The sequence below is a fragment of the Ictidomys tridecemlineatus genome, chromosome 4 (assembly GCF_052094955.1).
Source record: "Ictidomys tridecemlineatus isolate mIctTri1 chromosome 4, mIctTri1.hap1, whole genome shotgun sequence".
In the NCBI taxonomy this organism is placed as follows: Eukaryota; Metazoa; Chordata; class Mammalia; order Rodentia; family Sciuridae; genus Ictidomys; species Ictidomys tridecemlineatus.
In genome coordinates this window covers 143,066,253-143,078,523 of record NC_135480.1, presented here as the reverse complement: position 1 = coordinate 143,078,523, position 12,271 = coordinate 143,066,253, and the positions used below count along the sequence as shown (strand labels likewise).

General features: G+C 41.6%; 2 protein-coding genes across 2 annotated transcripts in view; one reads left to right on the top strand and one right to left on the bottom strand.

Annotated features, from left to right (window-relative positions):
* Positions 1-2,816, top strand: part of Pgm5 (phosphoglucomutase 5) — a 163,021-nt gene extending 160,205 nt beyond the window's left edge. The window contains exon 11 of the mRNA XM_005324092.5: positions 978-2,816. Within this exon, the coding sequence (XP_005324149.2) occupies positions 978-1,067 (90 nt within the window). The 3' untranslated portion in view covers positions 1,068-2,816. The remainder of the gene's footprint in view (positions 1-977) is intronic.
* A 2,917-nt stretch (positions 2,817-5,733) lies between these two features.
* On the bottom strand, positions 5,734-11,519 carry Tmem252 (transmembrane protein 252). Its single transcript, XM_005324093.5, has 2 exons — positions 11,143-11,519; positions 5,734-8,110 (listed from the first exon to the last, which is right to left on the bottom strand). The coding sequence occupies exons 1-2, from the start codon at positions 11,418-11,420 to the stop codon at positions 7,843-7,845; spliced, it is 546 nt and encodes a 181-aa protein (XP_005324150.1). The 5' UTR covers positions 11,421-11,519; the 3' UTR covers positions 5,734-7,842.
* Between the last annotated feature and the right edge of the window lie 752 nt (positions 11,520-12,271).

The following is a 12,271-nucleotide window of genomic DNA, read 5'->3' as shown; positions in this document are numbered from 1 at the left end:
CATAAAGCCAAATTCCATAAAAAATATTGAATCTTAGAAGATTAGAATTAGGTAATTCTTGCCTGAGACATGCATTGTCTTGGTTCAAGTCCTAAGACAACAGTTCCTTCTTGATGAAATTCAAAGAGTTGAAAATGAACAGAAAACAGACCAACTTTCTTTCCTTTTCAAGTAATACCGTGTCCATGCACCATCTAAAATCGTCACAATTGGTGTGTGCCCCACAGTTTGGAAAACAGTGCTTCAATCTCATGGTAGGATTATCATTAAAGGGCAAGAAATGATGCTTAATCCTCTTTGTGTCTTTCACCTTTGCAAGATCCTAGTCCTTTGGACTCTATGCCAACTCCACCTCTGTTCACTTTGGAAGCACTGACGTTTCTCATGATGGGCCTTATAACAGCCACAGTGTTATAATATGGGAAGGAATGATCGGGAATCTCTGCAGCATTAGCCAATGCACTGGCCCATCTTTGAATCATTAGGATAATATCAAATTTTTAAATAGAAACTGAATCCAGATAATAGGATGGTTTTAGAATGAAGGATAAGCTTTTATCCTTGAGTTGCATGTGAGTGGAGGCTGGAGGATGGGGATGTACTTGGGAAGGAGGCATACCAGAGGAGGACTGGAAATTTCTGACCTTCCTGTATTCATGATCCACTGTTCTGTTCATTACATGCTGTCAAGTTCTTCTAGTGGTTGGCTGGTGCACTTCTCTATATCGGGTAAATTTCCTTTGGAGCTGGGTAAGACTTTGGGGATCATCATCTTCTGACCCTACTTTTGTGCTCTGAGTACTCCGATCTCTTTTGAAGGTAAAGAAAACAAGGGTCCATAGGAGGCAGCTGTCCTACCCTCCATGGCTGCTTTTGAGCAGCAAATTGGAATTTGAAGCCAGATGCTAAGAAATCCATTACAGGTTCTGTCTTGTGACTAGTTCAAGTTGTTCACAATGGTTTTCCTTCTTTTCCAGGCAGTGCTGAGCCCTCTCATAGCCATTGCCCTGAAAATATCCCAGATTCACGAGAGAACTGGCCGCAGAGGACCCACTGTCATCACCTGAGTGCAGGAGAGATCGCTCACCCGGGCCAAGGAGAGCACTCAGCCGGAGCTGCTTCACGATGCTTTCTTGCTACCTGTTTGTGCCTCTTATGACTTTGGGAAGAAAAAAAAAATGAAAAAAAAAAAACACAAAAAAACCCCAAAAGATATTTTGCTGTTGCGGGGGTGGGTAAGGGGTGGGTGGGAAAAGAAAACCGATTCATTTCATTTTGGTTTTGTGCAGTTCCTCCAAATGCATCAGGGTCTTTAGTTGTCATTTTCATTATCATTTGGTATCTATATCTTATCACACAAAGGGGCCTTCCCTTTTTAGAAAAAAAAAAATAAGTGGACAAGGAACCCATTAATCCCAATCCCTGACTTCTCTGGTGCCATATGAGTAAAGGTCATAAAATCACAAAAGAGAGAGCAGTGCCAGAATTAAGCCAACCCTAAGCCATTGGGAGCCCTGAGCAGGTGGAAGACCTCCCCAGCCTGAAGGAGGGGTCATCCTAGGTTAGGTCTATGATGAGACAAGGTGTCAGAACTCCTAGTAACCCACCTCATGACTGCCAACTACCTGATGGCATATGCTCCCCACACCTTGTACACCTTCTTTCACACCTTCTAGAGCTTCCTACAAATCACAGTGGAACACTTCCAACAAAACATATCAACGGGTGTTCCTCGTTCTGTACATAATGTTATTTTAGCTATCGAGCTGGCTGCATTCCTTCAAATGCAGTCGTTTGCTGTGCAGGTGGCAAGGAGTTTCTTGACAAGACTGTGCAAATGAATGCTTTAAATCCAGTGGGCCCATTGTCAATGACAGCACAGAGGTTAATACATGAGTTTACATAAATTCCTCCCAAGGAGACAAAAATACCACCACACCTTGTGCATGCTGTCTCTGACTTTCCCAATAAGGGCCTATTTTAATGTACTTGTTGAAACCCAGTTTTTATCTTCCTTGTAATGGCTATTAAGAAAGAGAGAATGAAATGCTGTAAGATTAGGAAATGAGATGGATTCTGGAAGAAAATGCTGCTGGTGGGAGAATATGGCCCGATGAGATAAGGAGAGGGTAGGGACTCCTTTGGGGAAGCAAAGGGTCACATCTGGCTTACTTTGTCCAGGGAAAGAATATTGCAGGTCTAGCAGCCTCCTCTGCACTCAGGACACTTGGGCCTGGACCTGTTTGCGTATATCTGCTTCCTTGGGAACGGCACGCTCACTGATCCTGATGGTGTCACTTGCCGGGGTGACCTAGTGCACTTTGACTGTTAAGCAATGTGTTATTGCTGTAGTCAAGGTTAGTGCGAGCAAGGAAACATTCCCAGCAAGGCATTTGTTTCCATTTCCTATCTAGGCTTTTGACAAAAACTTGCTAGGACATTTAGTAGCCAATAAAAAAAAAAAAAAGAAAGAAAGAAATCCTTATTTTAACCTTATACAAGGGTTATGGGTTTCAGCTCATTTGTTTCACCATTGAGAAACTCCAGGAGTAGTCACCTATGCTGATAAATCTGTCTTTCAGAATATTTACAAGCATTCTTTTTTGATTATTATGACCTAGGGAATTTATTAAATAAATAGAACAAAAAATCTGAATTGCTCAAAATTGCCTCTGGGAGTCAGCAAAACCGAAGATGGCCTCTAGTCTTTCATTGTAACAGCCTTCATTTCACAATACTAGGAAAGTGGTTTTGAGCTGAGATATTAAAGAAGTAGTTATAAAGTACACCACCAAGAGAATAAAATTTGCCTTTTAGCTTGTGTTCTCATTATGTCTTCAGTTCCCTGATAATCATTGATTCATTCATTCATTGTGGTTGTGATGTGTTGGTCAGGAAAATCAGGTGCATTCTTAAGTGTATGAATTCTGGGTGAGAAAATATTTAGATGAACTTTTGACCATCTCTAACTTTTTAGTTTAAATGTAGTCTCCACTTAAATATTCTATACATTTATTTCAACATAGAGCTGTGTATCTCAAATATATGTTCACCCATCAGTTCATTCACTCATTCACTCATTCATTCAGCAAGCATTGGTTGAGCAACTACTTCAAGCAGACTCCTGTGTAAGGTGCAGTAGGGAAAGCATAAAACACTATTCCTGCCTGTGTAACATTTGTAAATTGTGAAGAGGTGGTGACAATCACAGATAATCAGGTAGACATGAATGTTTACAATAGAGACATATGAAGTGTTCCATGGGAATCCACAAATGATAAGACATGAGGAATGAGTGTTTTCCTGCAGAAGAGGGCTTCATGGGATTTGTAGCTATATTATTCCACTAGGATGAATGGAGCAAAGGGAAAGACTAGAATTGGGAACTAGGATTCATCAACAGAAGACTTTTGAGTCTGGTGGGAGGTTGGTTTGGTAGAGTGAGTTGAGGTAGACATGGATGTAAAGCAATGTGTTATTGCTGTAGTGGAGAAAGCAGTTGGGCTCAGCCATGGAAAGAAGCAGCTGCATAACCACATATTTTTACGGATTTTTTTCTTAGCTACAATGCCAAAGGGAAGGTCCTTCAGTGGTTCTAGGATACAGCTTCTTTCTAGAACCTGCTCAAGTTCACATTGCCAAGTTTTTATTTCTGCCTTACATAAAATTCAAGCTTCTGTTGCCTTATTCTCAGGAGAGGTGGAATGTAGGAAATCAGTCTTTCCCACATAATGTTATTTGTGTTCTTAAAGATGGAGCTCCAACCATCAGTCTTTACAAGTAAATGACTTGAGAGGTCCAAGAATTTTTGTGGAAATCACAAGAATCAAATATAGAAGAGACTATGGATGAAGTATGGTGGCAGTCAGGGCCACACTGGTGATCTTATACCACGGAGTGCTCACTCTCTATAACATGTGCCTCCAGAAAAATGACAAGCCCTAATATACATAATGTAGTGGTTTTCAATCAGGGCAGTACAGTACCCCCACCCACTCAGGAGCTTCTTGGAAATGCATATGCCAGGGGAACACAGATGTTAATTCAGTGAGGGGACCATAGATGTTAAATACGCTGCTGCATGTCAGCCAGTTTCCCAGAACAAAAGGTGTTTTGCCTTACCTAGGATTCTTGAGTTTATTAGCTATCATTTTAAAAAAATGTGTAGTCTTTAATTCAAGTGAAATCATTTGTCAGACCTTACTGATCCAAGGTGCAAGGTATTATGGAACAAATAGTGTTGCATGATTCTATATGTTATAGGCTGATGGGTTTGGACATGCCATAAATGCTTTCTTCACAGGAAGCCTCAGATTGGTGCACAATCTCAGGGTGGCATCTTGGGCTGAGAGTTGGCTGCCCTAAGCCATGACAAGGATAATGGCATTGTGACTTTTGACTGGTCACCCTTGGGTCAACTGATGGCACGAGATTTGCTTTGGCAGCCAAATCCATTAATTATGGCAAGTGTGTGGAATTTGGAAAGCACTTGCGGGAATGGGTAATGACATAGCATATAACTCAGTCCCATTGCTGGATCATGTCCTGGGTTCTCTCAAAACAGGAGGAGGCTGAAATCCCAGACATGTGCCTTGAGATTTCTATTCCTGAGCGTAGAGGGTCTGAGAAACTGTGTGCCTTTGGAAATGTTGTAATGTAACTGCTGGTAAATCAGTGTTTGGACCTTCAACAGTTACTAAGAGCAAGAGATTACCCAAGGCAGCAGAGCTTAGCAGAATGCCTGTTCCGCTCCAACCAGCTGGAGTAGAAATATTTCATAGAGTTGACAACTCAGTGGTATGTGAGTCAACCTAGGTTGTCATGGAACTTGATAGAATACATGAAATATAAATCCATGTCTTTATCATCTCTTCATGTTTTTTAGCACCTAGCATGTTTCCTGCATGCTGGAGCAGGAGCAATGCTTCATCAAAGGCAATATATTTAAGTAGAATCTTGAAGGTGGATAGTGTCTTAGTAGAAGCCCTCATGAGTTTTTTGCATGGAGAGTTGAACCCAGAACATCCCAGCTATGCAAAAGATACAGCATAGTTTATAACTGATCTTATCATCCTCATCTTCCAGATAGTAGTGGGATTTATTTAAACTTGTTTCTCAAAGAAACATTATGAGATTATAATGCTGGAGGGTCATCAACTCTGAACACTTTCCTTTCCCATTACCTGGAGAGCCTACCATTTACATTTGAGAGGAAAAAAAGAGCAAGGATCTCTGTAGGGAGATTTCCTCTTTTCATTTTCTCACAGTCTAAATGCCCTCCATGGAATTATGATTCCCAATCCATCATCAGGCATTGTATCCAAAATTTGGGAAGGAAGGTTAAATACAATATCTATTTCCCTTTGGTAAATTCTCTAGGGAATGACCAAAGTATTATTATCCACCACAATAGGACACTTTCATCTGATTTATTCAGTGAATTTTAATAATTAGACCTCTCAAATGTAGGATTTGCTTTAGGTAATATCCATGTTCTTAGCACTCAAGTCATTGTGCATATTTTTAGATGTCATTAAATACTTAGTAATATTTTTTTTTAAAAAAGAAGCACCCTGATTATTTTCTGAATCAATAGTTGATGTTCAATTGTGTTTAGATTTTCAGAGAGATGAACTCATCTTGATACTGTGTTAGTTTCATGAAGAATGACACTTTGACTTATGTTCCTCTATTGAATTTTTTCTGATACAAAAAAAATGCCAAAAGAGAAAGTGTGAGTACAAAATTTATTGCCATAAAGAGATTAAAACAATTTCTTTTGTAAACTAAAGCTAACCTATGTTCCACCTGATTCCCACAGTTGGAAAAAATCCTCTATTACACATGCAAACTCTGGGTTAAGTCCCAGTAATATTCCTATTTAGGTCAGTAAATATGCTCAGACTCTCAGAGAATGTTTCTTAGTAGGATGGAAAGAGACGACGAGAAAGAAAGAAACTGCATTGCTAATAAGTGATCACCTACCTATTGGACAACCATGAATGAACCTCATGTCTAGTTATGTGGTCATGGTCGAGGGTTCAAATTACAGATTTCTAACTGTATGCCTCATGGATGAGGGTTTCCTTCTCTGTAGTTTCCTGTGTGTTTGTCAGGATATACTTTCCCTGTGCACTCAGTAATGATGGGGAAGAGGAGGCCATAATGGCCATCCCATCTTGCTGACCTTCTTCTTTGAAAGATCTACACCCTTCTTTCCAACTATCCAAAGACTCTCCTGTGCCAATCACCATGGCTGTCACCCATTAGGATGAGTCCTTCATCATTACAATAATGACCAGATGAAGGAAAACCAGACTCAGATAAGGCCCTTTCTGGCAGAAAACAAGGTAGGTTTATTCACACTGTAATTGAGAAGTCCATTGACCCTAAAGCCACCTTTGAGACCTCTCCAAGGGCTGGAAGATACTGCAGCAAACCCTCAGAGTTCCACTTACTGTTGGGGCCCATATTCTGAACAGGGAGAGAAATTCCAACTGTTCTCTGGAAGGAAAGAAGGAAGACACAGCTACCTCAGCACAAAAGTCTAAAGAGAGTAGGTCCTCCCACACCTTTCCACAGATTCTCCTTCACCCTCCCTCCTGAAAAGCACTGTATATTACTGGGCAACTTTCTTAACTTCTCAAAGCCTCAGTTTTATGCATCTGTAAAATAGGAATAATCATAGCACCAATCTCTTAAGGATGGAATGGGGGCTGCGTAACATGCAGGAGTTCATAGCAGAGCCTGCCATATAAAAAGCAGGCCAGAACTGTCAGATGTTAATCCCAGCACAAAAGCCTCACTCAGTAGAGGAAATTGAGGCCAGAGAGATGAATATCCTCATCCAAGTTCAAAAGCATCAGGCTGTATCTCTTTCCAGCATTCTACCACCTGACTTGTCCTATTGTCTTAAAAATACAATAAAACATAATGAAACTGAGGAGGAACCATTGGGTTTTAAAATAAGTGTCCCGAGCCTAGAAGTCAAGACCTCTGTCTTTAGACACAAAAGAAATTTCTGGTAATCTTGGCGTGTCAGTATAGGCACTCATCTTTCAAATTCTGAACATATACACCCGGGGATTCCTTGAATTACGTATCAATATTTTTTAAACTTCACAAGATTTACATCAAATCGTAATTAATACCATTTATGGCTGGTACAAATTCTCCCACCCCACCCCCAGTTCTGTGCTTTATGAATTAAGTATTTTGTCTGTTCAATTTGAGTCTATAAGAAATCTTATTTATCTGCTTGTATGAAAAATTCCTCTAAAAATAACTCATTTAACATTTTGTGTTTGAGCCTTTTTGAAAATGAACATCATGGTTGCTTTCCTTTTACATCGGGAATAAAATACACATACTTAAAATAAAATAATGCAAAATATGAATGGCGAATTCCAAGGGCATATCTCTCATAGCGTGAATTATTGTGCCACTCTGGTGGTCCATGGGCATAATTATGAAGCCCGATAACAAGATGCTGAGCCAAAAATTAAATGACAATGATATTTCCTTCCCAGCACACATCCCTCTCTGATTCTTAGGTTGATGGCTGCCCCAGCAAGCCGCATGTATTCTTCACTGTTTGGTGCTGAAGTTGAGAGGGGAGTCCCACAAGAGCACAACTGTCCTGGTACCACCTTTACTTGCCTGGCCCCAAGGCTCTGAAGATTTGTGGGGAGTGAGAATTCTCTGAAATGTCCACTTGGTGCTAGCCACACCCTGCCAGGGGCCCCATGTTGCCCTTGCCTGGCTGTGTACGTGGCACAGTGCACTCTTGGGCAGCGTCCCTGTTGCAGCCTTTCCTCCCACTGACCCAGGCTGCCTTGCTCCTTAGCAACTCATTCCCACGAGTATGTGTCCTGCCTTCAGTGCTTGGCTTGGCCTCTCAGCATCCTCTGATGTTGCTGCAGACACCAGGTCTGCTACAGATGCTTGGTAAGATGGTGGGGCCTCTGGGTGGGCACCATTTTCACCCTGGAGTTCAAAGCCCGTCTCTGTGTATAGAGGTGGAGGAATGTCCAAGGCCTCTGGGTCTGCAGGACAGGTGTGTTTCTCAGCATCAAGGCTCTCTTCATAAGCTGGAGGGTAGAAGTCTGGCCTGCAGGACAAAATGCCACAAACCTTGTAATGCATGCATCATTTAAGACTTTATGCCTGTCTCAGCTCACATAGTGTGAAGCTAAACTGCTAAGAAACATTGATTTTTGAAACAGATGTACTTTGTCTCGCATCACCAGTTTTATAAAAAAAAATGTGCCGCCCTTCCAGAAGAACCCCTTTATCAGCCATCAAATACATCCTTCTAGTCACTTTTTTCCAGCCTGTGATTCCAGGCTATGAGTTCTCTCTTGCTCACTCATGGAATCAGGGCCATTCTTTAGGAGATCCTTATCAGTGGTAGGGGACATTGGGACATTGAGGATGGACTTCTCTCGGGGGCCAGCACTTCACTCATTCACATCCATGTCCCTATTCACACACATTATCTTCCACTCCACTCCACTTACTGTATCAGAGTTTCACGGTCAATAAAATAATGAATGAAAATCAATGTGCAGGTCCCTGAACTATATAAATGCCACCACTTTTTCCTGACACTCTTTCGAGTCTCACCTACTAGTTTCCAAGGAGCATACAAACTCACTCATTTCTCCAACCATGCCACATTTCAGCTGCAGCCCTTTCTATGTCAATAGGCCAAAGGCTAAAGGAACCATTCATGCCAGGGCTCATTGGTAATCTTGCCCAACCTTGCTAATTGCTAAATCCTTCTGGCTTCTCCGACATGAATGGGATTGGGGCTGAGGGTGAGGTGAGGAAGAGACATGGGTTGAGCTTGTTGGAGTTGTGTATTTATAGAGAGAGTCTGTCCAGTGTCAACAGGGAGTGTTTATGATGTGTAACCACAACAGAACTGGGACTGCCATTTGTGGCCACAACTCCATTCCAAAATGTTACCAGGCCCAAAGCCAAATAGCTGAAGGAGCTGTCTACTGTACGGCATAAATCTCAGCCTTCGCTTGGAATAGCCATGGCTGAGTCATGGGACTTACACGTAAGGGTGCTGAGGACAAAAAGGTGAACCGTCTCCTAGAGTGATTTGAGCAACTCCAGGATGACTGCCTCCAGCCCCAAATCCCATCTACCCCTCCCAATCCACCCTCCCTCTACTGCCACTCACATTCCCAGGATCCTGTACTCTGCCACTGGAGAAACGGCTTTGGTACCTCTACCTAGGTACCTATTTTGAGTGCAAAGCTTCTGAGAAATGTAACTTCCCAACTTGATTAGCTGTCCATTCTGAGTGAGCTGAGCATCTCAGAGTGCAGCAGGAAGAGACCATAAAGTAGGAAGTCATGATAGTTATGACTTACTTTCAAGTATTTCAGCACAGTGTGATCTTATGCACATCTTAGTAAATTTAAACTACATCCTAAAGGCACCCAGTCACTTCCGTAACGACTTACACTCTAGAGGAAGTCATCTAACATTTATCCAAAAACAAAAATCACCACCACTGTGGAAGCATCTTCTATAATCATTTCAATTATCTTAATTTTTAATCAAACCCAGAGACCTTGCTGGTTAGTCTGATAAGCATTAAAAATGGATTTTGCTTATTGTAATTAGTATCTCATTAATTCGTAGAAAAAAAATGTCACAAATGGATCGTCATGGGTAAGATTACTTGTATTTAAGGCACACAGAATCACTAAAACACTTTCATATTCCCCTCCCTTGCATGAAGAGGGTGAAAGAACTTATGGACACTTGCAGCCTGTGTCCTAAGAATGATACCTGAGATTTTATCCCAAAATAGTCCTGTATTTGCCCAAGAATTAGAAGGTAACTAATACTAAATGTTACTGGATCTTTTTTTCTCGTAGTAAAATCGTATAACATAAATGTACTCTTTTATCTGTATGGTTCAGTGGGATTAAGTACATTCACATTGTTGAGCGACCTTCACCAGAAATTTTCTGTCACCTCAAACTGAAACTCTGCTCTCATTAAACAATCATTCTTCATTTTCCACCAGCACTCTGGTGGGCCCTGATAACCAGTGTTCTGCTTTCTATTTCTATGCATTTGATTCCTCTAGGTACTTTATGTAAGTGGAATCACACGATGTCTATCCTTTATGACTGGACAATTTCACTTAGCATAGTGTTTTCAAGGCTCATTCTTGTTGCAGGTACCATGATTTGGATATTTTATTGTTGTTATTGTTGTTGTTGTTTTGTTTTTTAAGGCTGGGTAATATTCCATTGTGTTACATGCTGATTTTCATTTCTCCATACATTACTGATGGATGTTTGGTTTTCTTCTACCTTTTGGCTATCATGAATTATGCTGCTATGAACATTGATAGATACCCATGTGTTTGAGTCCCTGTTTTTAATTCTTTTGTGTATATATATCTGGAATAGAATCACTGGATTAAATAGCAATTCTATATACAATACTTCAAGAAACTTCCATACTGTTTTTTTTTTTTTAAATAGTGGCTACACAATTTATATTCCTACCGGCAATTCACAAGGATGCCAATGTCTTGCTACAGTTTTCCTTGCCTGTGAAGTGATAAGGTTAACTGAATGTTACTCCAGGACATTACCTTCTTGCCTTGAATGACTCTTCATGAGGTGACACCAGAATACATAAGCTGGGACTTCCCGAGTCACAGAGGTTACAGAATTGATTGCATGTCTGCATGCTCACTGGCTCTGTGGCTGAATTCAGTCTGGGACTTAACTTTCCTTATAACTTGGTAACCAGGTGATAGGGAAAAATTAATCATTGCCTCCCTTTAACTTGTGACAACCCTCATGATATAACAAAAGAGCTGAGTAGTTAAGCCTCTGAAGTATGCTTAGGCCTCTGAAGTATGCTCAGGTGGGTTTTCACCAGGTGATGGTAGGGATAAGAAAATTCCTTTTACCTCATGGTTTTCCCCAGGATAACAGCATTCTTTCCAATGACTAACAGGAGTAAATTTCACAACAATAAAGCTTTGGTCCTGACACACAGTCCCATGGGACTTGTAAGTCGCCCCTGCTGTAGGATTTCAAGACATTCAGCTTTTCCACAACTCAGCCCTTCTTGCTCCCTCCAGGTCTCAGCACCTACCTGTCCACCGTGGCCAGAGGCAGGTCCTGGTGAGCAAGTTGTCGTCTGAGCACATGGCTGAACACCCCTTTGTTCCCACTTGCCTGGCGGTAGGTGCTCCAGAAAATTCCAACCAGGAGGATGACAAACCCCAGAGGCAGAAGTGAATATGCCATGATCAAGTTTCTTGGACATTGGAATATAGAGTCTGAGGAAATGAAGAAGGCCCCCAGGCAGATCATCAGGAAACCTGTCAGGAGGGCAAGAGTGCAGAGAATTAGGCCAGCTCTGTTCTGCATCCTTGCACCTCCGGAACCTGCAGCCTGACCCTGCCACTCCTCTGCTTCCAGGCTTCCTACAAGAGAATGTGCTCATTACCCAGCTCGCAGCTTTATGTGTTCTGGGACCAACTGGCCTTTGGACAACTAAACGAAGGAGCCACTGAGAAGCTATTCATTAACCACTGAGAATTACTGTAATATACCCAAAGGGTGGACCTAAAAATGCCACATTGTGTACCGAGGAATGGCTTCACGCAGCCTTTTGCTCTTTGTTGGTGGGTGGAACCCTCAAATGATCCAAGGTATTAAAGAGAGGTCCTTCATCTCTTCTTCTTTTTCTTTTGTAGTACTGGGGATTGAACCCAGAACCTCATGCACACTAAGCAAGTGCTCTACCACTGGGCTGCACTTTATTTTATTTTATTTTGAAACAGGGTCTCACTACAGTGCTGAAATTGACCTCCAACATGCAAACCTCTGGCTTCAGCCTCCTGAGTAGCTGGCATTACAGGCATGTGCCACCACACCTAGTCTTTGTCTTTTTGATGCCAAGGACATGGGTCGCTTAATCCTCACTGAATTAGTGGGTAATTCTTCAAGAAAAGCTAGAGAAATTAGCATCTGGACTTGATGTTATCTCTGCAGTCCTAAAACAATTCTTTCTCCTTCCTTCCCCAAATGGTCTTCAGATGTCACATTTCTGATATGATCCCTGATGATCTTTGCCTCCTGGTATCCATATCCATGTACAAGTAATTCTCTCCCTTTGCATGTGGGCTGCTGACTTGATTCTCACCAAGAGAATATGGCAAAGATGATGGGTTATCACTTCCATGATTAGACTACAAAAGATGGTGACTTCCCTCTTG